This window comes from Lentinus tigrinus (assembly GCF_003813185.1).
Source record: "Lentinus tigrinus ALCF2SS1-7 unplaced genomic scaffold L226scaffold_46, whole genome shotgun sequence".
Classification (NCBI taxonomy): Eukaryota; Fungi; Basidiomycota; class Agaricomycetes; order Polyporales; family Polyporaceae; genus Lentinus; species Lentinus tigrinus.
In genome coordinates this window covers 72,573-99,079 of record NW_027137955.1, presented here as the reverse complement: position 1 = coordinate 99,079, position 26,507 = coordinate 72,573, and the positions used below count along the sequence as shown (strand labels likewise).

General features: G+C 57.3%; 13 protein-coding genes across 13 annotated transcripts; 5 read left to right on the top strand and 8 right to left on the bottom strand.

The window, feature by feature from the left end:
• Positions 1-453: 453 nt before the first annotated feature.
• Positions 454-2,463, bottom strand: L226DRAFT_471659 (UROD/MetE-like protein; the record flags this gene model as incomplete). Its single annotated transcript, XM_067676406.1, has 12 exons — positions 454-516; positions 595-661; positions 793-890; positions 1,000-1,101; positions 1,159-1,242; positions 1,316-1,499; positions 1,561-1,633; positions 1,692-1,788; positions 1,855-1,926; positions 2,072-2,091; positions 2,154-2,212; positions 2,279-2,463. The coding sequence occupies 12 exons, from the start codon at positions 2,461-2,463 to the stop codon at positions 454-456; spliced, it is 1,104 nt and encodes a 367-aa protein (XP_067530101.1).
• A 1,863-nt stretch (positions 2,464-4,326) lies between these two features.
• L226DRAFT_271686 (uncharacterized protein) lies at positions 4,327-5,615 on the bottom strand. The gene is made up of 3 exons (XM_067673479.1): positions 5,126-5,615; positions 4,895-5,069; positions 4,327-4,833 (listed from the first exon to the last, which is right to left on the bottom strand). The coding sequence occupies exons 1-3, from the start codon at positions 5,495-5,497 to the stop codon at positions 4,595-4,597; spliced, it is 786 nt and encodes a 261-aa protein (XP_067530100.1). The 5' UTR covers positions 5,498-5,615; the 3' UTR covers positions 4,327-4,594.
• A 74-nt stretch (positions 5,616-5,689) lies between these two features.
• Positions 5,690-7,074, top strand: L226DRAFT_271659 (winged helix DNA-binding domain-containing protein). Its single transcript, XM_067673478.1, has 2 exons — positions 5,690-6,932; positions 6,981-7,074. The coding sequence occupies exon 1, from the start codon at positions 6,161-6,163 to the stop codon at positions 6,914-6,916; it is 756 nt and encodes a 251-aa protein (XP_067530099.1). The 5' UTR covers positions 5,690-6,160; the 3' UTR covers positions 6,917-6,932; positions 6,981-7,074.
• On the top strand, positions 6,853-7,539 carry L226DRAFT_539703 (uncharacterized protein). Its single transcript, XM_067681721.1, has 3 exons — positions 6,853-6,932; positions 6,981-7,188; positions 7,249-7,539. Exons 1-3 carry the CDS (start codon positions 6,918-6,920, stop codon positions 7,272-7,274), a joined length of 249 nt encoding a protein of 82 aa, XP_067530098.1. The 5' UTR covers positions 6,853-6,917; the 3' UTR covers positions 7,275-7,539.
• A 529-nt stretch (positions 7,540-8,068) lies between these two features.
• On the top strand, positions 8,069-9,565 carry L226DRAFT_515643 (uncharacterized protein). The gene is made up of 2 exons (XM_067678452.1): positions 8,069-8,403; positions 8,459-9,565. The coding sequence occupies exons 1-2, from the start codon at positions 8,201-8,203 to the stop codon at positions 9,324-9,326; spliced, it is 1,071 nt and encodes a 356-aa protein (XP_067530097.1). The 5' UTR covers positions 8,069-8,200; the 3' UTR covers positions 9,327-9,565.
• A 1,363-nt stretch (positions 9,566-10,928) lies between these two features.
• On the bottom strand, positions 10,929-11,205 carry L226DRAFT_539698 (uncharacterized protein). Its single transcript, XM_067681720.1, has one exon. The coding sequence runs from the start codon at positions 11,120-11,122 to the stop codon at positions 10,949-10,951; it is 174 nt and encodes a 57-aa protein (XP_067530096.1). The 5' UTR covers positions 11,123-11,205; the 3' UTR covers positions 10,929-10,948.
• A 458-nt stretch (positions 11,206-11,663) lies between these two features.
• On the top strand, positions 11,664-13,074 carry L226DRAFT_526539 (uncharacterized protein; the record flags this gene model as incomplete). Its single annotated transcript, XM_067679059.1, has 5 exons — positions 11,664-11,982; positions 12,067-12,289; positions 12,357-12,688; positions 12,770-12,891; positions 12,955-13,074. The coding sequence occupies 5 exons, from the start codon at positions 11,664-11,666 to the stop codon at positions 13,072-13,074; spliced, it is 1,116 nt and encodes a 371-aa protein (XP_067530095.1).
• A 1,711-nt stretch (positions 13,075-14,785) lies between these two features.
• On the bottom strand, positions 14,786-15,601 carry L226DRAFT_526538 (uncharacterized protein; the record flags this gene model as incomplete). Its single annotated transcript, XM_067679058.1, has 1 exon — positions 14,786-15,601. One exon carries the CDS (start codon positions 15,599-15,601, stop codon positions 14,786-14,788), a length of 816 nt encoding a protein of 271 aa, XP_067530094.1.
• Positions 15,602-16,796: 1,195 nt separating this feature from the next.
• Positions 16,797-19,298, top strand: L226DRAFT_271534 (uncharacterized protein). Its single transcript, XM_067673477.1, has 2 exons — positions 16,797-17,068; positions 18,232-19,298. The coding sequence occupies exons 1-2, from the start codon at positions 17,037-17,039 to the stop codon at positions 18,908-18,910; spliced, it is 711 nt and encodes a 236-aa protein (XP_067530093.1). The 5' UTR covers positions 16,797-17,036; the 3' UTR covers positions 18,911-19,298.
• A 1,382-nt stretch (positions 19,299-20,680) lies between these two features.
• L226DRAFT_539690 (uncharacterized protein) lies at positions 20,681-21,867 on the bottom strand. Its single transcript, XM_067681719.1, has 4 exons — positions 21,475-21,867; positions 20,982-21,424; positions 20,858-20,925; positions 20,681-20,806 (listed from the first exon to the last, which is right to left on the bottom strand). Exons 1-3 carry the CDS (start codon positions 21,818-21,820, stop codon positions 20,887-20,889), a joined length of 828 nt encoding a protein of 275 aa, XP_067530092.1. The 5' UTR covers positions 21,821-21,867; the 3' UTR covers positions 20,681-20,806; positions 20,858-20,886.
• A 386-nt stretch (positions 21,868-22,253) lies between these two features.
• L226DRAFT_575520 (uncharacterized protein) lies at positions 22,254-22,607 on the bottom strand (the record flags this gene model as incomplete). Its single annotated transcript, XM_067685207.1, has 3 exons — positions 22,254-22,267; positions 22,330-22,402; positions 22,464-22,607. The coding sequence occupies 3 exons, from the start codon at positions 22,605-22,607 to the stop codon at positions 22,254-22,256; spliced, it is 231 nt and encodes a 76-aa protein (XP_067530091.1).
• A 1,012-nt stretch (positions 22,608-23,619) lies between these two features.
• On the bottom strand, positions 23,620-25,331 carry L226DRAFT_271445 (uncharacterized protein). The gene is made up of 4 exons (XM_067673476.1): positions 25,128-25,331; positions 24,190-25,069; positions 24,057-24,126; positions 23,620-23,996 (listed from the first exon to the last, which is right to left on the bottom strand). Exons 2-4 carry the CDS (start codon positions 24,934-24,936, stop codon positions 23,791-23,793), a joined length of 1,023 nt encoding a protein of 340 aa, XP_067530090.1. The 5' UTR covers positions 24,937-25,069; positions 25,128-25,331; the 3' UTR covers positions 23,620-23,790.
• Positions 25,332-25,398: 67 nt separating this feature from the next.
• On the bottom strand, positions 25,399-26,197 carry L226DRAFT_575518 (uncharacterized protein; the record flags this gene model as incomplete). Its single annotated transcript, XM_067685206.1, has 4 exons — positions 25,399-25,410; positions 25,466-25,540; positions 25,593-25,816; positions 25,879-26,197. 4 exons carry the CDS (start codon positions 26,195-26,197, stop codon positions 25,399-25,401), a joined length of 630 nt encoding a protein of 209 aa, XP_067530089.1.
• Between the last annotated feature and the right edge of the window lie 310 nt (positions 26,198-26,507).

Below are 26,507 nucleotides of genomic sequence, written 5' to 3'. Positions count from 1 at the left end.
GTTGGAGTGCGGGGTAGCGAGAAGGGTGCCATCCTCCGTGGAGCTAGGCTACTTACTTATGGTCGCTAGTAGAGAGGCGAATTGTCGTCAACGCCAACGGGCACTGTCCTTGTGGAGGTTGAACGGTGCGCACTGCGCAGCCGTCGGGATCATTCGAGTTAGGCGCGTGGCTGAACGACCAAGCTCCAAGGCGTATGGCCGGGGAGTGCCTGTGATGGAGTACTGTGCACTGTGCAAGCGGGGTCATCCCGGTAAATCAACGGACTTATCGTTCGGGTCAGATCATGAATGTTTGCCATGAGGCGGCAACATATGTTGATGTCTACAGCGTAACAGTTTGCGGGAAATTGAGTACCTGATGGATAGGTCCTCAGTATCAGCTGGGGGAAAGCAAGCGAGGATGGGAGTCGATAACGTACAGGTAGCACTCCAAGCGGCGCATCGCAACACCTGCTAACCCTCTCGCCACACCGTGTGAGCCACGGCCCTGACCAGCTTCAGCTTCTTCACCATATCCTGGCAATGGCAATACGACATTGGCGAGCGTAGCGTCAGTTGGAGAGCACACAAGGGTGACTGCGTAAGACCCCGCACCTCGTGGGTGATGAACGTAAACCCCCGCGAGTGAGACGCGAAGCCACATTGAGGGCTCAAGCTCAACCTGCGAGTTGTCATAAGACAGACCGAATGTGTCAGCATGGGGCCACAAACATCGAGTAGCGAACACTACCACGTCAGACGGAGCGGTAGCGGATGCGAGTCCAGAGACGCGAGACGCGAGACGCGACGTACTGGTTCAGCGCCTCCGCCTTTGTTCTTGGGATCTCCCCGTGAGCTATGACCTCTGCCGCTTGCGAGATACGCCCGCGCAGCTCCTCCGGGTCTTCGAGCTATGTTGAGGGGTATGTGGGTCCAGACATGGTCAGTATGGGTTTCAGATACAAAAAGAATCAGACAGCGCCGGAACATAGAAGCAAGCATGGGCGCGAAGTTACGCACCACAGGGGTCTTGGTAGACACCAGCCCGAGAACGACCCTCTTGTTTGGCGGGAGATACCGTATTGGCGCAAAGCCTCCAGAGTCCCCGTCATCATACTCGAGCTGGGGACGGATAGCGTGAAGATGGGCAGTAGCAGCTTAGCTGAAGAGGAGACGCACGTAGTAGCAGTCGAAGTCAAGCGTCGTGAACAACTTGCGCGCGATGTGATCATATGGTCCGCGTGTGAAGCGAGAACCATCTGGCTAAACGAAAGCAAAGGCGTCAGGCGATTCATCGTAACGCATTGACACGGAGGGGCGGCGAAGGGACACTGACCTTGACGTTTCCGCGGCAGATGTGTAGCCCGATGGTCATATCGCGGGGCTTGTCTCGCAGGCAATCGTTGTAGACGTCGAGATACAGTTGAAACAACTGTTCCGGGTCCACACCAGCTTGCGCCATGCGCTTACGCCATTCCGGGTCGCAGAAGCAAGACAGGACAGGGTCGTCGATCTGCAGCCTTCCCCTCGGTCGTAAGCAACTTCAGCATGATCATCCAACAAGCCTGGATTCGTACTAACATGCGGCATCCTCTAGAGTATAGGTCGCGAATCTCTTCCCTGTATATGCTCGCTACATCCGCGAAGTAGTCGGCTACATGACAGCCCTCGAATTATCGCATCGTAGATAGAGGACTAGAACATGGACTCACCATCACTTGAATACGCCGTCCGCTCGTATGTGTACTTCCCGTGGCGAAATTGATACCACTCCGGCGCACCCATCGTTATCTTGATCTTGCCTGTGTTCTACGACATCGTTATCAGATCAGACCGAATGGGATACGGCCGCATTCGGGCTGTACGACCACGTACCTCACAACCCACCACTTGCTTCAAAAAGTCAAAATCGACTCCATACAACGGAGAATTCCGTTTCAGTCTCTCCTGCAGCTACCCATCAACCTCTTCGAGGATGTGCATGTAATGGAAGCGTACCGTGCATACGTGCGTCACGGGCCAAGATTGCACAAAGTTGAATGTCTGCATGGAGGATGAGCCTGCCTGTCGAGCTGGGGTTGGCAGGACTGACCTGGAACATATACTTGGGAGCTACGATTCCGTGTCCCGCGATCAGTATCCCAACGCGCGAGCGCGATATCGAAGACACGTACGATCCGGAACGACTTTTAAGCCACCGAGCTTGTCGTAGAACCCAGCATAGAAGATATCTCTGAACGTCGATCGACGTGAGTGGGATGATCGGGGAAGACTGGAAGTTCATACTTGCCTTCGAAACTCTCCGTCGGTAATCACTTCGAAGCCCAGGTCGAGCTGCAGCCGTACAATCTCCGCGATGCAGGCATCTTCGCAGGCTCGAAGCTCTGCAGAGGTGCACTTGCTAAGCTGGTAGTCGGATCTCTTCTGCAGGAGGACGTCCGGACGCTTGAGGGAGCCGATATGTTCAGCGCGGGGATGAGACATGAGGAACGGGAAGAGCTGCGGGTGTCTGGTGCGGGGAGATATTCCGGACGCATATTTCTTGTACACCGGTAGATAACCGGTCAGCAACGGATGTCATGCCAGAGACCGGTTAGCGTCGCCGAAGATCCATGGGGACTGGTATAGGAGGGATCGAGCAGGATACGAGGCCGCCGAATGAGCGGAAGTCACAGGGCCGAAAATGCGACGATAGTGGCGTTTTCAGCGCCGTTGCAATACAGTCCAGCAAGCACCGGATCGCAGCCGCTCGGGAGCAATGCTTGGGTGCACCTTAGGCCCGAAAGAAGTCAGAAGTAGTAGATGAAATGCTCTCAGCGCGGGCAGCACCCCCTCGGAGACGACCTCGGGCAAGACAAATGTGGACGAATATGGAGGAAAGCATGCTACCGTCGGACATATACCTGGCAGGGTCCTGACGAATGGAGCATGTCAGCATCGTGTGTGGGAGATTGACGTCTGAGTATCAGTATCAAAAAGCGCAGCATGCTTCCTGCCGAACTGGTGCGACCGTCGACGATACAAGATGGTTGACAACGAAATGCATGAATCGTCGCACTCACCGCTGAGGAGGTCCGAACATTCACAATATCAGAATCTCCCTTGCCTGGGAGAGCCTGGGAGTCGGGACGTTCGGCGGCACCACGAGGTCCCCGAACTTGGCTAGACATCTGGGGTCAAATTCTTGACTCTAAGACCGAGAAGCAGGAGAACTTACACATTGAGGATGCGATTATCAGGCTGGGATGTGTGATCTCATAGGCGAAGTGGTCCGTGGAGAATGTCCCATCGAGACCGGGACAATCGTTGGTACCAGGTCTCGAACGCACCCGGCCTAGCGAAGGCGTTTCTCTTGACGACTGGAAGTATTCCGAGAAGAACGCCATGTTTTGAAGAGCTGCTTCAGCCAGTGCCTCTCCTGTGTGCAAGGAACATGGAACAGAACATATGACGGTAGTCGGACGGTAGAAACGATGCCACGCGCGTACGTGGGAATCAAGCTTACATAGGCGCTGTTCGTGCGCAACCTGCGGCCGCGCCTCTGGCTTGTTTCCGACCACAATAATCTGAAGTGCTGGGATCTACACGCCGACAACGGTGCATCTACCTATGCTCAGCTATACCTCTGAAGTCCAAAGTCGCTGCGGTCCTGCCTGCCTGTCTTGCGCTCTAGCGGATAAACCTTCTATTCGTAATCAAGATGTCTCGCCGACCTCAAAGCTGCCGAGGTTTCAGCCTCAAAAGAAGAGCTACCTCAGACCTGCTCAGCCATGTACTGATGAAGATGGCCAGGCTAGCTGAAGCAGAATAATGCGGCGCAGGAGCCTTGAGTGGTCGCAGGACAGCAAGAAATCCTCCGGTGAGTGATTTTGTCAGTGCTCGTTTCGCTGGTTACCAGGTTCCCTTTTGTTATATACTGCGAGGGGTTGGCTTTCTTTTGAGCCACTGTATCTCGGTGTCGTGAGTCTCTGAGAACCTTGTTGTTCCGGAGGACCGACAATTGTCAACTGGAGTCCATGAGCATCACTGGACTCGTATCGCGTTCCTGCTTTCAATGTGCGTAGACTCCAATTGGACATCGTACAATGAAAGCAGCTGGAGCAAGCCCGGAGGCGAGAGTATGCTCTAGGGCCTAAGGTTGGCTTTTCTGTTGACTATGCGATCACGTGAGGTGACGCGCTCCCTCGCAACGCGTCTGTGGCGGCGGGACTGGCCCCGTTTCGCGACATAGCTCTTATCGTCAGATGCGCGCTCACTACTTGGATGTCTGTCGATACTGATCGCATGCGCTGAGCCATCTCTGTTACTGCACACAATCTATCATACATTCTGAACGACGTCGAGCTGGATACATCATACAGCGCATACCACACGAGAGCGATGAGGCATTACAAGCGAAGCGCAAAGCTGAGAACTAGCAAACACCGTGCATAAGCATATATTTGGGAAGCTGGTATAGGAGAGCGGGAGAGCGAAGGCAGAGCGGATGGAGCGTTGACGGGACTTGGGGAGCTTACGAGACGAGAGAACGACAACGCAAACACAGAGACCATATAGTGCAGGGGACGGTTGCTAGCGAGATCACACTGAGGTCCCCTCAGCATCCTGACGATAGTCAGTTCACCCCGTTTAGGAGAGGATCGGGGAACATGGCGTCGGCGAGCGACGGAGCCATGTAACCCTCGGGGGGCCTGTGCAGCTCGGCGAGGAGGCTGTCGAGGCCGGCGTCATTCCAAGACGACAGCACTCCAATAGGCCAGTCGTTGCCCGCGTCGATAGATCCACGAACAGCTGCGTGCATGCTAGGCTCCGTAGCGTCTAGCGTCACTGCAGATGTGGAAGCCGTCGCCGATTCTGACGGATTTACGCGTGAGTTTGTCTTGGGTCACCCGAGGGCCAACAAGAGATAGCTCACCTGGTTGTTTCGCGATAGATTGGCGCCCCCGATGGCTCACGCCGGGTTTTCGGGTGTGCTTCTTCGCAACGATTGGCTTGCGGACCCGGTCCTTGCAGTCGATTCCAGCCTTCAAGCAGCGCATGCATGGCCGAACTATATCGCACGTTTTATGCTTCTCGTGACAACTGATGCACTGTTCGCTAACGGAATCAATGCCTTCTGTCACGCCCATGCTGATTGTACGCTCACCGCGTTCCTGACACTCTTGCGGTTCTCCGCATTCCTCACTTCGTCTCCATGTGTCAGATTGGTCGCAGCCGGACTCCTGGTCTCCTCGGAGTCCTTGACTGGCTGTTGACCATTGGTGTTCGCCGAGATATCTGGCAAAGAGGGCACGCCAGAATTCGGAGGTAGGACGCAACAACCGTCCACTATGCCTGCATCGCGTTCCGAGATCACATACAGGACTGTTTTGTAACCAAGAGGAGGTACGTACTCGTTCTGTGCGTTGTTGTTATTACTAAGAGCTTCCTCCCTGGCAGCGGCATGACAGGAGTTATGATGGTCTTGGTCTCCAATAGGTCTCCGTTGACTCCAGCAGCCGAGGACGACCTCTCCCATACATCTGCGGTGGACATGGACATAGAGGCGTCAGTTGTGTTGTTAGGGTGTGAGTGCGGAGTCTATGCTTGTGAGCACATGAAATCCGATAACGATCGCCGTGAGGCGACGAGTCTACAGGAGAAAGGAGCGGGGGTAGGCTGTCATTTTATGTATGGAATAAGCGCGGGAAGGGCAGGGGTCACTGTCAATGGCATGGTGGAAGCGGGCATTAAGCTTCCACCATCCATCCCGGTCTCCGCTCGCGCGTCCTCCCGTACGATCAACCGGCACTATTTGCGCAACCACACCAGTTCTCGATGTACACGCATCGGGACTTTTGGACGTCGAGACGTCGAAACGTTCGACGTCTGGACGTCTGGACGTTTCAACGTGTGGACGTCTCGACGTGTGGACGTCTCGACGAGTGGACGTCTCGACGAGTGGACGTCTCGACGTTTGGACATCTTATGGACGTTTGGACATCTCATCGGAATGCACGCATCGGGACTTTTAGACATCTTCTCGGACGGTCTCGAGCGTCTATCTTATCATGTCCTGAGGCCCTGAGCGGGAGCTGTATGTAGAGTACATGTACATCACTCGTCCTTGGACTAATGCGCTCATAGACATTTTGAACTCTGCCTGAACCCACCCCTTTCTCTCTGAAATCCGACTTACGACATGCATCGGCTCGGGGGAGTTGGCATCGCGGCATTCGACCGCCAACAGCAATCCAAACGTTCCTTCGCCGAGCTATCCACCGAGATCTCCCAAGCCCAGCTCGACCTCCTCCACGCCCAGCTCGCCCAATTCCGCAGCGCACTCGCCCACTACGCCTCCACACACCGCGACCGCATCCGCCAGGAGCCCTCTTTTCGGCATGCGTTCCAGCAGATGTGCACCACCATCGGCGTCGACCCTCTTGCCGGCCCACGCAAGGGCGGCTGGTGGGCGGAGATGCTCAACCTCGGCGACTGGCAGTACGAGCTCGGGGTGCAGATCGTCGACGTCTGCGTGAGCACTCGGGAGCGGAACGGAGGGCTGATTGAGGTGGGAGAGCTGATACGACTGGTGAGCAAGCTGCGCGGGGTCGGAGGGGATGTGATCACGGAGGACGACGTTATGCGGAGTATCAAGACCCTCAAGCCGCTGTCGGCGGGGTACGAGGTCATCGACGTCGGCGGCGGGAAGAAGATGGTGCGGAGCGTGCCGCGCGAGCTCGATGCGGACCAGGCGGTGGTGCTTGCGGTCGCTCAGGAAGACGGTGGAAGGGTCTCGGAACAGGCGTTGGTGGGGCGAAGAGGATGGACAGAAGAGCGTGCACGGACAGCGCTGAGCAATATGCTGCTGAGGGACGGTCTCTGTTGGTTGGACGACCAGGATGAGGAGTACGGCGTATCATATTGGGTGCCGTCTGCGATGCGATGGGACGAGTAGGATGCCGGATGTGTTGGTGAGTCGCTACCCTCTCGCGCTGACAGGTACTGACAATACCTACCAGGATGACACTGTATTTCTAGAGCTGCTTTTTGCGCAGTCTTTCGGACGATATGCGACCGTTGGCTACTATGCACCCAGGTTCGCCTTACAGTGGCTGCATACTCAGGGGGTGGGAGGGATGCCTCGAACAGAGGGCGCTGGCGAACAACGCGACTACATCGAAGCATTCAATTCTATGGAAGACTCTCGTGCATGCGTTGATTCATGTGGTACGTTGTGCTGGAACGGAAATTATACGGTGCATTTGGACTAACCCTAACTTATCCTAGGCTCTCCGCGACGGTCTCGCTCATGACGAACCCTGGGTGGGACACGACTGCCCTTCACGGAGAAGGAACGACTGACTTGCTCGTTGGATGCGATGCCTTGGGCAGACCAAGCATCCTAGGCCATGCCACATCTTGTCGCCGGAATGACGAAGCCATTGGTGATGCAGTTTGCGCGACCCACAACAGCGATAGAGGACGCTCAGTTCATGTCCTACTTGATCCCGCGGTCCTAATAATCGTCATGAGGGTTGCATTGGAACGATGTTCTGTGTCGAGCGGAGAAGACTGCGCGGCGTTGGATCGACAGTTAAGCTCCATGTCATCTTGGTATATCCAGCCATTTCTCCGTACACGCATATTTGTGGATACGTCTATCGAGCTCCTACATACTATGACTATTGTTTTCGACATGCTTGGACAATACTCTTAGAGGGAACGTCTTCCTTCTTTGTTGCTGGCGGTCGAAGAGCCGCGGAGAGTATGGGTTAGACAAAACCTTGAGCACATCCCTTGATCCTGCAGCTGAATCGACTGACAAGAAAGCCCGTTTGGGAGAGGTGAATCTGCTCTGGCTTTCACAGGCTTTCACAGGTTGGAAACTATGGCTTGCCGGCCTCCTACGGACGAGGACGAGGGCACTGGTGCCGATGAGGATGCCGAGGGGAGCCACGCCAGGTGCACGAGAGGTGACAAGATCCAAGGGGTCGTGAGACGATCATGCCTCTCGGTGAAAAGACAACTTTGGCTCTGTTGTGGCAAACGCGCACACGTGTGGGCGGGAGGCGTGCGGTCGCCCGAAAAGGTCAAGGCCTGCTCAGACCCAACGTCTTCGTCGTCCTCGAGGTCCCCCGTCCCCTGGCCCCCCGTCGAGCATAAAGACCGGAGAGATGATGGAGTGGCCGCAAGACAACTCTCCCCTCGACTCCTCGCATCGCGACTCTCCTCCCCCTGGATGATGGCCTATCCCCTCCCCATCTCAGCGCGTCCCGAAGACTTCGACTCGGGCCTTGCGAACTACGAGGGCTCGTCCATGTTCTCCGCATACCTGCGCGATTCCGCCTTTGAACACGCACCTGGGCCCAGTGACACCATCCCTAGCGAAGACACTTTGTTTCTCTCGTACGTGAACGCGGAACAGGAGCTCTCGGATAACTAGTGAGTATCTGCAGTATCTATTTGCACCTGTCCCGTGGTTTGACTTCCTCATCAGTCTGAACTCGCAATGGGCATGTAGCTCGACCACTGTCTTTGATGACTTCGCGCTCGCGCAGGTCCCAGTCGCTTCTACCGCTCCCCTTCCTGATCTCCTCGACATCGCCGGCCCCCAATTACCCTATGACGCGCTCCACCCGACTTCCAATGAGCACCTCGCGGGGAGCAATAACGATATGCTCGCAATGTATCCGTTCGCACACGATGGCGCTTTTTACGACGCCTCCGGCACGCCTGGAGCGTTGTATCCTTCTGCATCTACCGACGCTCCAGTCGTTCCGGCATACATCGCGCCTGCTCTCATCACCGCTCCATCACCAAGCCCTGACTATACTGCTTCAGCTGCTGGTGATCCACACCGACATGCTCGCGTTCGTCACTCTTCTCCCCTCGCTCCCTACCCGACGTCCTCTCCTGAGCCACACTTCGCGAACGACGAGCTCATCATTAGCAAGCGTCGTAACGTTCAAGTCTCCCTTTCCTCCTCTGCCACTACACCCAATCACTCCGCGCCTAGCCCACGCGATCGGTGGAAGTGTCCGCACTGCCCGCACGTCCAGCAGAACCGCCGCGGGCCCGACCTGAGGCGACACATCGCGACGCACACGCGCCCCGCGCAGACACCGCAGTGGGTGTGCTGCGGGGTGCCTGTGTTCGAGGCTGCGGAGCACGGCGTGCCGGAGAAGCTGGTGAAGGAGGGCGAGGTATGGCAGTTCGAGGGGATATTCATGGTCGGGGGATGCAAGAAGACGTTCAGCAGGCGGGATGCGTATGGGCGGCATCTGAGGCGGGAGACGGGGAGGTGTTTTGGGGATCCACATGGGCTGTACCAGCCGGGGAACGTGCGGGATTCTGAAGATGCGTGATACCGAGTGGAGGCACGCCTGTCGCGTTGGCTGCGGACTGTGCTGGATCCGTTGTTGTATTCTTTGTCTCTCCAAGGGTGTCCCGCTGAGCGAAAGCCAACTGAACTGCCCATGATGAGATCGCAGCGCAAGCTTGACCATCGTGCACGGATCTAGGCACAATGTCCGAAGGAAGTTGATTGCAGGAATCTATCATGTAGGTTATAAGCTGTACTGGATCATACTGTGTCCTAATGTCCAACTCCCTTCTTCTCCCTAACTCCCGCCCGTACTTTCCTCGCAGGTTCCATCGCGCTCCAATGTCTAGTGTGGCCAACGTCGACGCCGGCGGAGCTGCCGCGCAGGAAGCAAACGGACTTGAAGCTCTCGTCGCAGATATTAAAGACTTAGATATCGAAGCGTATGACGACATCACAGGTATCCGTGACAACATTGGCGTCCTGAAGAGGTACAAAGACAACCTGAAGAGCGCTATTTTCGATATAGAATATCAGGACAAGTACGTTCTCTCCACGTACGAGTGCAGGCAGCCGTTGATTCAAACATAGCGATCATGTCGACGACGGGTCGGGTTCCGGAAGTACGCACACCCCCCAAGCCAGCGAAGTCGCTGTTCTGAAAGGAAAGCGAGACGCGGCCATTGCCCTCTTCAAGCGCCTCGAATGCAGACGACTGGACCTGGACTGTCCTTCGACATATGACGAGCTTGAGTTACGCAAGCTCCAGTTTGACACGGAGGAGGGCCATCCTGAACAAGCCGAGTGCCACGATCAGTACGCACTTTTCTTTATGCGCATCCAGTTGCCAGTTGTAACCAACGTCGAGTATCCAGTGCTAGTCGCTGTGAGGCGCAAATCGCCCTTACCAATCCTGATCGCTGTCTGCAGAGCGGTTCTGTTCTACTTGCTGGTTCCAAGTATGAATCAGAGTCATTTCTCAGCACTAGCAGAGTCGTCGTCGTCAGTGAGCACCTATTTCCGTGGAAGAACCAGAGGTACCACGGTATGTTGAGTGGCTTGCAAGTGTGTTCGACCACCAAGAGTACGACATAAAGAGCGGACACCGGACCGGGCTGTACTTTGAGGATTGACGAGGCTCGCTGGTTTCCTAGAAGGGCAGTTGCCATACTTTGCGCAGATCCGCTAGGGAACCATCGCGTTTCTGCAGGCACTTTATTAGACTGTCGTCCTCCATCAGCAAAAAGCAAAAAAGAGTGGGAGTGCTTGGGAGTGATTGCAAGAGCCGCAATCATCCACAATCCACTCCGAGGCTCGGAACCGATTATAAGGAGATCGAGCGATGTTGTAATACACGCAATCTTCCCGTCACACGTTTGCGAGCGATTGGAATCCTCAGAAGCACTTCCTTAGATTGGGTCAGATTGCGACGATTGCAAGAGCTTACATTTGCCAGATGATAAATCTGGTCTTTCATGCTACTAATACACAGTTGTAGACCGCTGCGACCCGTATGCACAATGTTTCATATAGGGAAAAATAATTCATTTATTTGATCATTTGTAGTGTTACGATACTGACAGCATAGGACTAATAGATCGGACACTGATATGGGTGCCGTAATGTAAGTGGGATTGACTTAGGTGTGCTCTGACGTGGGGCGGTCTACTGGTCGAAGGACTGTGTAGGACGTACCAGGTGTGTGTAGCGGAGCCCGGAGGCCTGAGGGGGTAGTCTTGGAGCGGTCACGATCCGGTCATAAATGGGAAGCAGAATGACAAGCAACATACCTTGGGCGATGTATCCCACGAGGAAAGGACTTACGGGTATTTCGTGCATTGACTGCTTACCTTGAGCATGAGTCTAGGCTGGGATTCCGAGCCGCAAACCTGTAGGCCCACAACTTCACCAGTCTCTAGGAGGGAGGGAGGACGAAGTCACGAAGACTGAGACAAGTGAGGCTGGCTTCATATGTCTTCCAAGTCGCCGTCAATACCGGAGCCGAGAGGAGAGAGATCGGACGCTGGACCCGTTGGCGCTCCCGCTGCGGAGCTAAGTTCATGCACACGGCCGGAGTTTGTCTCCCATTACTATTAGGGCCGGCGTCCTTCAATTACAATCGGGCACAAGCGCATCAACCGATTCCAATAGTTTGTAATATGAAAACTATTCGGCCTCGATTATTATCGTTCGCAATCACTTCTAAGCTTGCGGAATATTACAAACACTGTAATCATTTCGGAGCATTTTGGGTTTTTGCTGATGTCGCCATGCGCACCGAGTCGAACTTGAACTGACCTCCCCACTCATCCCCCCTTCCCGCCGAGCCTCGGCTCCCTTTCCGCCTTCGTGTTCGCCCTTCGACACTCGAAGTTTCGCCATGCCGCGATGCCGCCGACGGACTGTCAGCGGAGACAACGGCCGGCAGACGCGATGCACGAAACGGCCCCCGGGCAACAAGCAGTACTGCCAGGAGCACTACAAAGAGTACCGCAGACAAACGGACGCATACAAGAAGGCGACGAGGGAGGCCGAGGAGCTGGAGGTGCCAGTCGACGGGCTCATGGCGAGGGGCGTGTCGGGCATCAAGGCGTCGGAAGAGGTCGCGATGAACGAGGAGATAGTGAGGACCTACGCCGACTGTCTGGAGAGGGCGATCAGGGGCAGGGAGGACCACCACAAGGAGTTCTTTGTCGAAGGTACGTTGCGTTGCTGCTGCATATGTGGTCGGAGAGACAATGCGCGGAAGATCATTCATGATGCGGTGTATATGTTGGCTTTAGCGGACGCTGCGCATAAGGAGTATCTGGACATGCTTCGGAGGAAGCGGGAAAACGCCCTTGCGTTCCTTGATATTATCGAGGCCCGGAGACAGACGTTGTGGATCCAGGCGGCACATGAACGGAAGCGTCAACAAGAGACCGAGAGAAGGCAACAGGAGCTCGAGAAAGCTCGGCTGAGACGCCTCGAGGAAGAAGAGAGGCTGAAGAAGGTCGAGCGCGACAGGTGAGTTGATCTTGTACGCCTAAATCCTCATGAGAACAGAACTCACCAATAATGCATCCATCTGCAGAGCGAAGCCGTCCACGAAACATGCCGGCGTCATGGCGCGCTGTGCAGCCCACCTCGCGTACGAAGAGCACACGCGATGCGCCGTCCCCGTTCCCGTGCACCAGAGGTTCTGTCACGCCCACCGCGATGAACACCGCGCTGCATCCGACAAGGTCGAACTCGCCGCACTTGCCGCCCAAAAGGCCGAGTTCAAGGTGGACGAGACATGTCGTAGACGCAAGTCCGGGGAGGCCTCTTTCCAGGATATGATAGCGGATATTCGAAGCTATCTCGACGCTCTCGATGAGCAACTCCAGGTGGTGGAAGCGCACCAGCAGCGGTTCCAGTGCAAAGGTATGCCCTGACTGACTGTCTCGTCTGTGCCGTCACTGCCGTTGAGGAACTGACAGTGAAACCACGTGGACACGCCGGTAGGCGCTGTATGCCACGAAAGCGAAATGGCCGAGCTAAAGTCGCGGCGCGATAAAGTCAAGCAAACCTTGGAGACGAAGATATCTGCCCTTGAGACAGTAGAAAGCATCGGGGAGCTCGTGGTGGTGCGTACAGCTTAGTAGCTCATTGCGACAGGACTCACGTACTCACCTCTTGGGATGCTTTAGGGCGCGATCGCATCTGGTGTCGGCGCATACTTCGGAATCCCCTGGGGCCGGACTATTGCGCTGGGTGCGATGGCTGCGTTCGGCATGCGGTCCACGCGAGGAGGAGGCAGAAGCACGTAGTGGGTACTAACAGATCTAGAGCAATCTTGGACTTGGACTACAACTTGAAGCTTGAAGGTCGCAGCTCCGACGATACGTTGTACAACTATGTGGTGGACCTCCTGACCCCACCTCGGAGTCGCCATGGTTCTCGAGTTCGTCAGCGCATATGGGCGCCAGGGAGTCGTGGCCAAAATGCTTCCGCGACCGTTGCGATACCGCGACGATTTTGCTTCCGCCGAGAGGAGTGATCGTGATCGAGTAGGAAATCAGGATAAAGTGTTTCGTCTCATGCAGTAGTGTCTTGTTTGGCCGATCGAGATCGTCCTCTGCATCCTCTATGTACCTCAGTGTATTGAGTACCTCTGACTCCTCGCCCCTGTCAGGTCCGAAGAGGAGAAGGCGGAGGCGGAGGCGGATGCATATGGACCTACAAGGTAACACAATCCCCGGCGGTGCAGCCGTGAGCCGCGAGCGTAGGGCTCGGGGTCACGGTCGTCCGTTCCGGAGTGGGTAGTACATACTTACTCGAGTACATGCGATTCTCAGGAATCCGAGTGGGTCTCGACTCTCCGGCACGCCAACTACAAACCGCAGCAACGCTCGATGCTCGTGAGTCGTGGCAAAGGCATGCGTTCCGGGCTGGGCGTCGCGACTCGGTGGCGAAGGTTTTGAACGGGGTCCGCAAACGTTCGTGTTGCCTTTCATACTTCCCAACCAGTTAGTATTATACTGTCACGCTGAGTACTATTAATGAGTGCTGAGTGCTGTGTACTGAGTACGGACTCCGGAGTGATCGAAGCCCTGCAAAGTCCTGTCGGCCGACCGGATGCGCCACATGGTCGTAAGGTGGCAGCGGAGCGCGGGTGGGACTCTGACAGAACCTTCCGTCTCACTGACCGGTCTGCGCACAGGGCACTGCTGACTGCAGGCGGCACTAGCACGGGGACGTCGACCGGCGCGCAGCGGACTTGCTGGCTTTCCGAGCTTGCCAGGACTGTAGAAGGACTGTAGAAGAACTGTAGTCACCCTGAATCTCAAGCTTCCATCGTCCATCGTCCGTCTTCTCCCAGATCGAGATCCTGAACAACCTGAGCAGATGAGGCGGAGATGGGGAATGGAGTGGTAGTAATGATGATATGTGCATTCCGATTGTATCGTCGGGCCGTATCTCTAAAAGAAGTATGTGTGCGTAACAGGTCGTGCGACGACGGGGTGTCTACCTACAGAGCTACATACAACTATAACCTACTACAGCGGGCTACAGTAACCTGAGAGTGCTGAACACAGACAGAGAGAGAGAGATGAAGAGAGGAAATGTTAAAAGTACAGTGCGCCCGCGTGAGGGGGGTATTACGATTACTATCTATGCGGTAGGGAGCGGCAAGGGTTCGGGAAGAGTCTCAAATCTCGGATTCTCGGAATCAGGAAGCGAGAAAGAACGAAAAGCACAGTGGGAGAATTAAAGAGAGTGGTCTAGTGCGTATGGGCAGGGGCAGAGGGCGGAGATGAAAGAAGCAAGCGGGCATGTACAGGACACCGAAGCATAATGTGAGAGAATAGACATGGGAAGCACCGGAGTTCGGACAGCGGACAGCGTGCAGCGGATGAATAACAGTCGGCGCACGGAACGGAAGAAGCACGGGCGGCGCAGAAGACCCACTGGCAGGAATGCCAGCCGCTCTCGGGAACACAACAAGGAGGGCGCGCAGCGGGAGAGACGCGGTGGCCGTCACCGGGACGCCGAGCGCCGCCTGCTGTTGTCGCGCTTCATGCTGCGTCCGCTCGAGCGGCCGTCGCCCCACTCGATCTTGGGCGTAAGGTTCGCGACGAGCCGCTTGAAGAGCGGGTCTGTGCCCGTTTTGGTCGGGCTGCCCTTGCTCCGGCTCCCGCTGCTGCGCGAGTGGGACATGGTGCGCGTGTGCGACGACGAGGACTTGTGGCCGTTGGTGACGACCTCGAGGCGGCCGCCCTTGGGCGGGACAATGATGTACTGCTCGCCGCGGCGGGGGGGAGGGAGTTTGATCGCCTGGCCGGGGACGTACTTGTACTCCATGACGACCTGACGGGTGCCCGGGGGAGGGGGCGGTGGCGGGTATGCCGCCGGAGATGCCCGCGGGACAGGCTGATGTGCGCCGGGTGCCACAGGGGTCGGGTAGGGGTAGCGGGCTGCTGGGGGTTGCGAGCCTGAGCGGTTGCGTGATGACGAGGAGGGATGCGGTGCGCGCGGGTCGGGTTGGGCGGCGTAGGCGTAGGCCCGGGAGGTGTGCCCTGGGGGTGGGCTCGCAGCGGCTACGACGGGAGCGGGGAGAGTCCGAGAACGGGTGGGCTGCGGACGGTCGTGGTGCCGTGGTGCTGGCTGGGGGTATGTCTCTTGCCGAGCAGGGGTGCGGGCAGCTGGGCGAGAGGAGGACGCCTGGTCCTCGGGGATGAAGGGGTTGGAGTATTTGGGAGCGAAATACCTTTGGTCGTTCGCCCACTTTCCAACTCCAGCCATTTTTGCCTGGAAACGCTCGACGGCGTCCGGGGAGTAGTCGTATTCCGTCATGTGAGTTGTTGGTGGATGGGGTGACGGAGATGCGATGGAAGAGTGGTTGGTGAGGATGTGCGGAGTGTGCAGCTAGCGTCGCTTGGCGAGAGAAGCCGCAAAGACTGGCGAGGACGATGGGTATGTTCTCGGACGAGGGAGATGGGTATATGTAGGGCGAGCTAGCGCAGGGCAGGAGGCGGACGCCTCGCGGACAGGTGGAGGGGCAAATGACAGTGACGGATCCCGTCCCGGACGGGCACGTTAAGTACTCAATATCTCTGTATTTATCGGGTAAGTGGGTTATCAGCTCGCAGGGTCCGCCAATCAGGGTGCCTCGTTGGCTTATTGTCTGATAGGCGCCGGGAGTTGCATTTGCCTCCGAGCGGCGCACACTCGCTTTTGTGCGTCCACGACCATCTAGGCCGCCAGATGCTCCCCGAAACCACCCCGATCCTCGTTGATACACATCCGCGCACGTCTAGCTCCTCGAACTCGGCCTATATCAAGATGACCTGCGCTCGCTGCTCCAACGCAGGCTGCTTCAAGGGACCGAGCTAACCCCGTTCATCATGGGAAGCATACCGGTGTGAGCGATGCAGTCCAGGTGCCGCAACCGCAATCCTGACATCTTCTGCAGACACTTAATCCAGGAAATGAACGGACATCGGCATACCTGCCGTGCCTTGCGAAGCAGCGCACCGCCCGTGCTTACTCTTTCCCACTGGGCAACGCCCACGCCTCTCTCATCTCCCCACCGCGCTCTTTGCGCAAGTCACCAGGCCCCCGCACAGGATTCTCTTCCCTCCACGCGATTATCGTGTTTCGACTGCGCACAGGGCATGCACATATCTCTCCTGCCTGGCTGGGAATCTCTCCTTCCCCGAATCCCTCTGCCCAGTTCAGTACGCACAGCTGACTCCATCGTGGCGCGTCTCCAAGACATTCCTGCGGCACTCCCTGGCATCCACGTCATATCGCCTGTCTCGTCAATCACCACGATCGGTCGACAAAACGGGCAGTGCCACCATCCTTCCGCTCACGATGGGGCGAGCTCGTAAGCTCTCCCATTACGACGCTCCCCAGTGCGTGAATTTACGGCACTCGAGCAAGGGTCCTCGGCGGCTGCATGTATACTCCCCGCATTTCCCCGCATGGGCGGACGTGACGTCGACTTCCAGCTTCCCCAGCACCATCTCGCTGCTTCTCGAAGCCCGTGTGCCCTGACCGCGCCCGGTCTCTGCACTGCGCTTTCTGGCACAAGGCGAGTCCGTGGCAGCACCTTGTACCCTCCCGCTCGTGGCACTCCGCGACACCGGTAGCTTGATCGGCCTTTGCTCGCAGTTAGACACCACCCAGACCGGTGGACAGTACGGGTGGTCGCTCGTTATGGCGTAGTGGTGCGACGATAACTCTAAGGGACTCCTGGCGCCTGTCATCCCTCTGACTGCGTCCGATGGCGGGCATATCCTATTCTTGCGGTTGCAGGTATGCACCATTGCTACCTGCATTTCCTATCGATGTCCGGTTTCCCTAGCATCTCGCTGCTGCTCGAAGTCCGTCTGCCTCGACCGTGCCCGGTCTCTGCACTGCGCTTTGTGGCGCAAGGTGAGTCCGTGGCAGCATCCGCTCCAAGCTCCTTTCCACCCGCCTATGTGAGTTTGGGAGCGATATCTCAATGCGCAAAGGGGACAGAATCATTGAGACCGAAAGAGGAACATCACGTGCTAACTTGTGCTCCCGAAGAAGTTGGCACGGGATGTTTTGGGCCCTGGAAGGACTTTACTCTGCACTCGGACATTGAGTTCGATATCACCTCGCGGATATTGGTCCCTTAAACTTGAGCAGAGGGCTCGGACGGTGCCTGCACCCGCTCGTGGCCCTCCGCGACACCGGCGCAACACGATCGGCCTTTGCTCGCAATTAGACTCCACCCAAGCTGGCGGACATTTCGGGCTGGCCGATCGGTGTGGCGCGGTGGTGCAGCGCCCGACGAACATAACCTCTACGGCAGTCCCGTCGAGCCCAGGAACAGAATGTCCCATTTCTGGCACCCAGCTCTCGCGGCCGCTCGAAGCGTGACTGCACAGTGCAGTGTGCCTCCGAGATGGGCACGATGGGTGTCAACGTCGTCAAGAAGCCATCACCTGACTGAGCACGCCCCTGCTCTGTGCGTGCTTACGTACCATAAGCTCGTCCGTTTGTCCTTCAGAGTCGCTCGCGCCCCCAATGCTCGCTCACTCCTGCGTGTTTGGGTAATGCTGTGGCTACGAGCCCGAATGGGGATCAAGGTGTCACCGGGAGCCCTGTGGAGGCTCGTATATAGCCTGTAGGAGCGACGTAATGCAGTACGAGTACATGGCACGATGCACTTGTCCGGTCATGTCGTGGCTTGCGGGACGCTCCCAATTGAAAGATCGGCCGCGTTCTTTCAAGTTATCGAGCTCGGCGTCCGTCTGGACCACTTTGCGGGGTTGCAGGGTTGCGGGGTTGTGGGGTATCGCACGACCAACTAACTGTCGTCTCATTGGGTGCGAGCGGACATGCAACATGTCTTGAGCTGAGAGGTTCCGAACCTTCTGTGGCAGGGGAACTCGCACTTGCATCTATTTGCACTCGCACTCGAACTGATCTCGACTCTTGACCCTTAGATCGACATCGACAGCCTCACTCTCATCGCATCATGCATCTCATCCCTCATCTCAACACTCACTTCTTGTTCGGCGTCGAGCCTGGAGGACCCTCCTCGAAGCTTCGCACACTCTCGCGCGCCATGTCTATCCCCCGCGAAACGAAATGAATGGCCATCGACGTCTCGACGTCGGCCCCCCAAGAGCCAAGATGCACGCTGCACGCAGTCGAAGCTCAAGTCTACAAGTGTACAAAATTTTCGCCCTGCACTGCGCTTTGTGGCACAAGGCTCGTCCGTGGCAACCCCTTGCGACCCTCCCGCTCATGGCACTCCGCGACACCGGCAGCATGATCGGCCTTTGCTCGCAGTTAAAGACACCACCCAGACCGGCGGACAGTTCGGGTGGCCGATCGGTGTGGCGCAGTGGTGCAACGAATATAAACTCTACCGGACTCCTGGCGCCTGCCATCGGTCATCCCTCTGACGGCCTCCGATGGCGGGCGCGTCCCACTCTGCCCTGCCTCCTGATCGGCATGCGTGCGTGGCCACCTCGCCCCCCAAGGGGTCCGAAGCTTAACGTGGACATTCCGGGTAACGCGCCTCCCCGAGCCGTCTCGCATCCCGCCGCCAAGGTAATAGATGGTCGATACGAGGTGCGTCCCTCTCTCGTCGGTTGTGCGATTGATCATTGCAGATAATCCAACACATCATCGTCGCCGCCGCCCATCTCGCCTCCTCGCCTCCGCACACTCGCGGTCATGCCGAGCCCGGGGAAGACGTCTGGGTCGGCAACGTTGCATTCAGTAGCTCCACAACACCCTTCCCCGGATTCTCGTCCACCAAGCGGCGGCGTCTGCGCTGCTTCTCTGCTCAACCCGGTACCCCCACCCAGCTGCTTCTTCCCCAATCGCCTCACAGGGCCTGCCGCCAAATCCCGGGTCGCAGGCGTCTGTCGCACTCGAGCGGCCGTGGATGACAGTTGTTCTCTGCGCTCGCAGGATACCGTGGTGCACGTCGAGCCCAGGAACCGAATGGCCCGTTCTAGCACCGGCTCTCGACGCCGCTCGCAGCGTGACTGCAGTGTGTCTCTGAGACGGACACGCTGGGTGTCAAAGAGGCATCACCTGACCGGGCACGCCCCTGCTCTGTGCGTGCTTACGTACCGCGAGCCTGTCCGACGTCTGTCCTTCACCTCTCCCTCCTGCGTGTTTGGGTAACGCTGTGGCTACGAGCCCGAATTAGGACCAAGGCATCACCGGGAGCCCTATGGAGGCTTGGAAATAGTCTGTAGGACGCCTGTGGGGCGACGTGATATGGTACATTTCACGATTCTTGATACTTGTTCGGTCATGTCGTATTTTGCGAGACGCGCCAGAGAGAGCAGGTGACGCAACCACGTTCTCTCTCAAACTATCGAGCTCGGCGTCCCGTCAGTACCATCTTGTGGGGTGTCGCACGACCAGCTGTTGTCTCATGGTGTGGGGTGCGAGTGGTCGTGCGACATGTTTTGGGAGGGCAGGTTCTTTGTGGCGTCCGCGCGGGGAACTCGCACTCGCACTCGAGCAGACCTCGACTCAGAGTCTTAGATCCACAGTCTCGCTCTCTCATCTCGTCCCTCATCTCTCACTTCTCGTTCAGCGTGGAGGACCCTCCTCGAAGCTTCGCACCGTCTCGCTTCTAGTGCCCCTCGCGTCCGATCGGCCTGAGAAGTTCGTGTCTATCCCCCGCGAAATCAATGACAGTCTTGGGGGACCGAGGTCGGTGCCCTATGCGATGCACGTAGTCGAAGCTCGAGTCTACGAGTGTAAAATTTCGTCCTGCATCGAACTCCCTCGAGTCCTGGCGTCATCCTCGTCACGCCGACTGCGCAGGGTGCAGCTGGCATCAGGACCCTTCGTACTCCATACTCCGTACCTCGCGTTGCGGACGTAGAGTGGGCACTGTGCAGGGCCAGCACCTGCCACCGTGACGCGAACACGGGACCCAGGGACCTCAAGCTGTCGCCGTCATTGGCAGCTGGCCATGACACCCGCTAACCCACCTGGCAGTACTGGGCAGCACAGTCAGGCTCAAGCTCAAGTCACCGAGCCTGGCCATGGCCCATGTCGTCCCACATATGAACATCCCGATCGACGTCATGGCCTGCGCGATCGGGGTAACCTCATGCCCGACGCGGGTGGGCACCCAGACACGCCTCGTAGCCTCGCGCCCGTGGCTGGACGCTGATGCATGATGCACGATGGCGATGATGGATAGCGATGACGTTCTGCGTGGGTTGCGTATCTGGAGACTGGCTGCGTCGCGGAGGGTGAGCGGAAGTGGAAGTGGGCAAGGGGAAGTGGCTTGCCTTCGGGCTGGTCGATGATTCGGGAGTCTTCTGCTCGACAAGATTCGCTCATAGGACGTCTGTGGCGCCGTCCCATGTACGTCTCCAGCGCAGCGAAAGACGACTTGTACGTACGAGGCGGTTGCTGTTGATGTCATCGTAACAGACGTGTGCATGCGACTAATATACAATCTCGTAACAGCCACGCGAGCGAAGAGAGGGAACATCATGCGAAGTATCGTACAGCGCCCCAAAGACAGTCATCGTACTGACGCGGCGTCATCAGGCTGCGGAACGGGAACGGGGAGAATAGACTTACTTCGTTTCGTCTATTCCCCGGGACTGTTCTCAGGAAGCGAATAGCCACAGCAGCAACATACAGAATAACTATTGGGTCGTCCATTGTCAGACAAATGCGCACGGTGCACCACGCAATTACTCACCACATAGAGTATACTAGACGCATTCCATCCTCCGTCCGGCCTGCCGACAGGCATCTGGCCCTCCAGATCGTAGCTATGGGCAGAAAACCCGCCAGCGGAGTAGTAGACCGTTGGCCGCTGGACGCGATCGGCGCTGGGGCTTGCTGGGACCGTCCTGGCTGGCGGCGCGGGAGCAGGAGTGGTTGTAGTGCTCGTCCTAGCGGTATGCGCAGCACCTCCGAGTGGGCGCCCTGCTTCCTGGATCTGACGCTGCAGCTCCTTTGCGCGCGCGGCACGAGCAGCCTCCACTTTCCGGAGTTGTGCGGCCCATTTATCGATCCGGCGGCGCGCCTCCGTTGCACTGACGATCTCCAGCCTCCGGTCGCGAAGTCTCGTGATTAGCCCTTCCGCCCGCGTCTCGCAAATGGCCAGATGCTCGAGCCACTGCTGGTGGCCCTTGTCCTCTGGCGACTCTCAACGTTTCTGTTACCACCCAGGGTCTCAAGCCACTCACTAGTCGTAAAGAAGCGTCGGTGCTGCACCTGGCGCGCAAGAATCTCCTCCGCGATCGCGTCCCGCCACTCCTCCGCCAGGCTGATCGCGCTGTCGACCTCGAAGATGTCCTGCAGGGCGCGGAGCTGCTTCCTCGAGAGCCAGGCCTGCCCCTTGAGCTCCTCGACGGTCTTGGACACGGCTTTGTACGCGCGGGTGAGATGCACGTACTCCCTCCCGTGCGCGTTGCAGAACCGGCCGCGATGGGACCGGATCGGGACCTTGCAGACTGTCTCCTCGTCAACGAGCAGGGCCTCGCACCGCCTGAGCTCGATGGTCGGCGACGAGGGAGGGGAGACGAGAGCCATCGCAGCGTGAGGAGCGGTCAGAGACCCGGATGGAGGGGAAACATGGGCAAGGGCGGCCGGGGCAGCAGTTGCGCTCGAGTCGATATATATGTAGGCTGATTATGTCTTCTGTGCTAGGTCCTTGCATGTCGATCGGTGGATACTTACGCACCAGATGGACCGTCCTAGACCTCAGTGGCCGGAGCCGAATAACGCGGTTGTGGACTCCATGTATACGAGCACCGCCACCGGCTGGGTTGCGTAATGTACGTATGTATAGCCAGTCCACTTTGCGGACGTATTCATATGAAATGATAATCAATACCATAACGTGCAGTACATGCTGGAAAGCCACGCTCGATAGAAATACTCGAGGAAGACCGGCCTCGCGAAGAAATTAAAATAGTGACGAATAAGACAAGGAAATTCAAGACAGTGACAACTACGACAAGTATCACAGCCAAGAGGCTGTCTCGGGATGGACAGCACGTCAGTGAAGTCGTGGAACATCACAAATTTTGAAGACTCACCCTTGGGCTTGTGCGAGTTCCGTCCCATTGCCCACCACAGGACCAGTGATTCAAGGACGACGACAGTGGTGCCCTGCATAAACGAGTGGTGAGTGATGCGCAGCAAGTCGAATTGCACCATTCTTGATCCTCACCATCACGAACAAGCCGAACATGCGGAGATCGACGGTGCGTCGCTCAGGAGCCTCGTCCGTGGGTGTGGCTGGCCTCTGGCTCTCGATATCGGCAGGCCTGGACTGGTAAGGCTCCACGGTAGGAGGAGGAATACTTCTGTCCATTCTGGAGGAGTCCGACGCTCGGGTTCCTATCCTGTGTTGAATGGGACTCGGGAACGTGCTTCCTAGCCGCGGTCTGTGGTTGCGGCGTCGGCGGAACAACATGAGCTGGGGAGGCTGCATATGTTCCAGCAGTTGGGAACTGTCGGCGCGTCTCCTGCCAGTGCTCTGCACGACCCCGGTGCGATGGGGCACGCCCTCTGCTCGACCCTCTCAGCTCATTGTACCCGGTTTGCAGGTTGGCTCTCTCCGGAAGTGCGACAACCTCAGGGACACCCGTCTTGGCGGAATCAATGGCTTCCTCTGGCACCGTACGCGCGAACTGATCTCCACGCTCCCCCGACGTGCTGTGCCCAACCTCCTCCATTGCACGGCGTGCCTCTTCCGGATCCGCCTCCAGAATCTCCCTTCTCCGCGTATCCAGCTGCCGAAGGATGTCTTCGGCCTTCGACCTGTCCCGATCAAGACCCTTCCAGCCACTTGCGGTGCCCCTCGTCCACTGTGACACGCGCGTTCAGCTATTGTCGCTGTACCAATCCCGTGATCAGGGCATGAACACCTACGTTTACCGGCAAAGAACTTCATTGTATGCTCCTTGCGTTTCTGGATCTCTTTGTCAATGCCTTCTCGCCATTCCCGCACCCGATGCATCGCGGCGTCGACCTCAGCGATGGCCTGCATGGCCTTCACTGCTCCCGGCGAGATGCAAGCTTGCTCCTTCATCTGTTCGACCTCCCTCGAGAGCGCCTTGTATTCCGTGGTGAGGTCCTTGTAAATATGGCGGTGGGGGGCCGCAATGCGGGAAAGCGGCGTCAGCCGTTTCGCGGCCGCAAGCCGTCCTCCCGTCGTTGAGGCGCGCCTCGCAGGGCCGGACTTCGTTCGTGGAGGGAGGAGGGTTCAAGTCTATCGCCATAGCTGGTGATGGGGGGTCAACGGGACTCCGAGTCAGTGGTGGTACGGTCAGGAACTCGAGGCCCATTTGAACTTGTAACGCACCCGAGTCTTTCGGCTGCCATGAGTATGTGGCATGGGCACGGGCCTCAGGCCTCATGGTTGCGGTCCGAACATAACCCATGTACAATCTAGTCGCTGGTACCTGTCATTAGCCTGAAGCGGGTACTACTGCCTACATGTTGCACAGATGTGATGCGGTTGGACGCGCCACGCTGTACTCTGTACTCGGACCTCAAGTTGGAGCCAATCGAACGCCCAGACTATAAGGAAGTTGTGACATCGCGAATACTGGGACAGGGGAGCCTACACGTTGTACTGTACATGTTCTGAAACACAACTTGAGCGTTAACCAGATGAAGGAATACAAGAAGCAATACGAAGACAGGGCCGCCGCGTCGGTAGGGCCGAAGAACGGTAACCACAACAATGAGACTTTGGCTAGACTGTCACGCAAGTTAGAAGGCGTGGTTCTCAAATTTCAACAGACGATACACTTACCGCCATACAACATCCACCGGGCATACGCCTGCCACAGCAGCCAGACGACAACAACAGCCATGACCAAGCACTTGTGTCGTCGGATCGTGAGCTTGCTGGACCTCACATAGAAAATCACTCGAAGACGACTCACCACCAGGCTAAGACAGATGTCCTCGCTAGTAGAATTCTTGTGCGATTGATCTGCCAGTGGTTGTCTCTCCAGATCTACGTGCCCAGCCGGAGCATTATACACGCCGTAGCGCGCTTGAGGATGCCTGAGTAGCTTGACACGCTCCCGGGCCAGGCGAGCCGCCTGCATAGAAGCTCGCGACGCAAGTGCAGGTACGGCAGGTCTCGGGGGGGTGTTGACAGGTGCCCGTACAGCTTGGTGAGACTGGGAATGTGAAACGACCTCTCTCTGGTGTCGGAGCTGCACAATGAGGTCTTCGGCCTTGACGAGGTTCTCTGCGAGACCCTGCCGCCATATGCGATGTCCCACATCCTCTACGCTCAACTCATTCAGCGCCAATATTTGCCCGCGTTTCAACCACGGCATGGACGCACCTTCAAGATGGAAGAAACGCTTGTGCTGCACCTCGCGGAGTCGCATCTCCTCAACGATCGCGTCCTGCCACCTCTTCACCACCTTAATCGCGCTGTCGATGTGGGCCGTAGCAAGATAGGTGTGTAGGTTATCCCGTAGAACGCAGATAGCCTTCTTCAGTCCCTCGACACGTTCGGAGGCTCTCTTGTACGCTGATGTGGCTTCCTTGTACTGATCGTAGTGCTGGTCGCAGAATCGCCGGCCTCTCCTCTGATGAACCCTCCTCTCGCACGGCGTCTTCTTGTCCTCCAGAAGAGCCTTACAGCGCGCAGGCGACGCGGCGTCCACAGGCATGACGATGTCCAGAGCTCCGAGGTCTGAGAGTGTTCAGGCGGCGGATGGGAGCGGGGCAGACATGAGGGAAAGGTGCAAGCAGGACGACAAGCCGCACGGCCTTGTCGCGGTTATTAGGTTTGATGCCTGCCCGCTGGCATGTCAATACTGTCAGTAAAGGGAATGTGCAGAACGTATATATACTTACTCGCCTTGAGGCTTCGAACTCGGAGAGAGCCGAAAACAGTGGCTAAGCGCGCACTTGCCTCGGAGAATTCATGCGCTTGTATGATGGGACGGGACTGGGTGTATGCGACAACAAGGTGTTGATACAAGAGTAGAGGCAGTACATGCATCACGAGAGAGGAGCAAAGTATGAAGTGAGTGGTGTTGGTACAATAAGAGCGAATGAGTGTCCAGTGCCCGGGGAAGACGCCCGAACTATGTAAACCAGATGTACAACAGTAGTAGTCATCCCAGCCGTCAGATAGAGATCTGTAAGACAGACGAGTTAAGGCGTGCGCAACAGCATGGGTCAGGTGCTACTCACCGGTGGGAACTCCTGAGATCCTGTGCTGATACTGAGTAATACAGCAATCATGAAGACCGTCGGAATCACGACAAGCTACATCAGCGCTGTCAGCGAGCGCATCCCCAGTCGGAATCTGCAAGCTTACCACAAGCACAAGTAAAAAAATCCACACTCGCCGGGAGCGACGTGGACGGCCGAGGAGCGGCTGCCTCTCTGGGTTGCTTTGACTAGGATCCCTGTATCGCTCCCGCCTCTGCTGAGACCTCGTCAAGACCTCCTCGCGATGCTGCTGAAGCTGCTCAATCAGCGCGCTGCACGCCGTCTTCCTCTCTTCAACAACCGTCAGTCGTTGCATGTGTCGCTCATCCTCTGCAATCGCAGAAACGCTCAAGTCACACGAACACAGGCTCGCACAGTAACAGAGGACCTACTTTCCGCCGGGAACCGTCCCAACAGAGCAGCCCTAGTCCTGTTCTCCTCATTCAGCGCCTCCAGGTACTGCCGCACCCTGTCGATGGCCCTGTCGACTGAGGCGGCGTTCGTGAGCGCACGGACCTGCTTCTCTGTGAGCTCTCCGGTCCTGCGCAGCCGCTCGGCGCGCGCCGCAGCGTCCTTGAACTGGCCCGAGAGCTGCGCGCACTCCTCGAGGTGCGGGGTGCAGTACTTGCCCCACCCCCGGAACGTCGCGCTGCAGGGCGTCTCGCCGTCCGGGAGGAGGGCCTGGCAAGACTTCCTTCGCGGTGCGTGCATCGTGGGCGATCTCTGGCTCGGACGCATGAGTGTCAGCGTTCGACTTCTAGAGCACCAACGGCAGTCGATCCGGAGGGGGGTGGCCCCGCACACTGGGGAAAGGGGGTAGATGCAGCGACTTGTGGCAGCAAGGAAGGTGGTGGTGGTGGTGGGACGGGGGAAAGGATGGCAGGGACATTACCTGGGCGTGGTGTATTCTTCTATATCGAGGCCTGGGTATTTACTCACGAGTGTTGCGATCCTTATCCGCTTGTGCGGTAGGTTATGGTTATTGTCCGAAAGCAGGTGCTGACGCCTTCGTGCCACACAC

Coding starts and splice junctions, on each gene's coding strand:
- L226DRAFT_271686 (XM_067673479.1), bottom strand. CDS start 5,497: ATGGGAGAGGTCGTCCTCGGCTGCTGGAGTCAACGGAGACCTATTGGA. Junction 5,070..5,125: donor GCAAGAGTGTCAGGAACGCG/GTGAGCGTACAA, acceptor GTTAGCGAACAG/TGCATCAGTTGTCACGAGAA. Junction 4,834..4,894: donor ATCTATCGCGAAACAACCAG/GTGAGCTATCTC, acceptor TAAATCCGTCAG/AATCGGCGACGGCTTCCACA.
- L226DRAFT_539703 (XM_067681721.1), top strand. Junction 7,189..7,248: donor TGCATGCGTTGATTCATGTG/GTACGTTGTGCT, acceptor AACTTATCCTAG/GCTCTCCGCGACGGTCTCGC.
- L226DRAFT_271659 (XM_067673478.1), top strand. CDS start 6,161: ATGCATCGGCTCGGGGGAGTTGGCATCGCGGCATTCGACCGCCAACAG.
- L226DRAFT_271534 (XM_067673477.1), top strand. CDS start 17,037: ATGGCGGGCATATCCTATTCTTGCGGTTGCAG. Junction 17,069..18,231: donor TCCTATTCTTGCGGTTGCAG/GTATGCACCATT, acceptor CTTGACCCTTAG/ATCGACATCGACAGCCTCAC.
- L226DRAFT_515643 (XM_067678452.1), top strand. CDS start 8,201: ATGATGGCCTATCCCCTCCCCATCTCAGCGCGTCCCGAAGACTTCGAC. Junction 8,404..8,458: donor CAGGAGCTCTCGGATAACTA/GTGAGTATCTGC, acceptor CTTCCTCATCAG/TCTGAACTCGCAATGGGCAT.
- L226DRAFT_271445 (XM_067673476.1), bottom strand. CDS start 24,936: ATGCCTGTGGACGCCGCGTCGCCTGCGCGCTGTAAGGCTCTTCTGGAG. Junction 24,127..24,189: donor ACATCTGTCTTAGCCTGGTG/GTGAGTCGTCTT, acceptor CGACGACACAAG/TGCTTGGTCATGGCTGTTGT. Junction 23,997..24,056: donor CCGGTGGATGTTGTATGGCG/GTAAGTGTATCG, acceptor GTGACAGTCTAG/CCAAAGTCTCATTGTTGTGG.
- L226DRAFT_539698 (XM_067681720.1), bottom strand. CDS start 11,122: ATGCACGAAATACCCGTAAGTCCTTTCCTCGTGGGATACATCGCCCAA.
- L226DRAFT_539690 (XM_067681719.1), bottom strand. CDS start 21,820: ATGGCTCTCGTCTCCCCTCCCTCGTCGCCGACCATCGAGCTCAGGCGG. Junction 21,425..21,474: donor CCGACGCTTCTTTACGACTA/GTGAGTGGCTTG, acceptor GAGAGTCGCCAG/AGGACAAGGGCCACCAGCAG. Junction 20,926..20,981: donor CGTCTAGTATACTCTATGTG/GTGAGTAATTGC, acceptor ACGACCCAATAG/TTATTCTGTATGTTGCTGCT.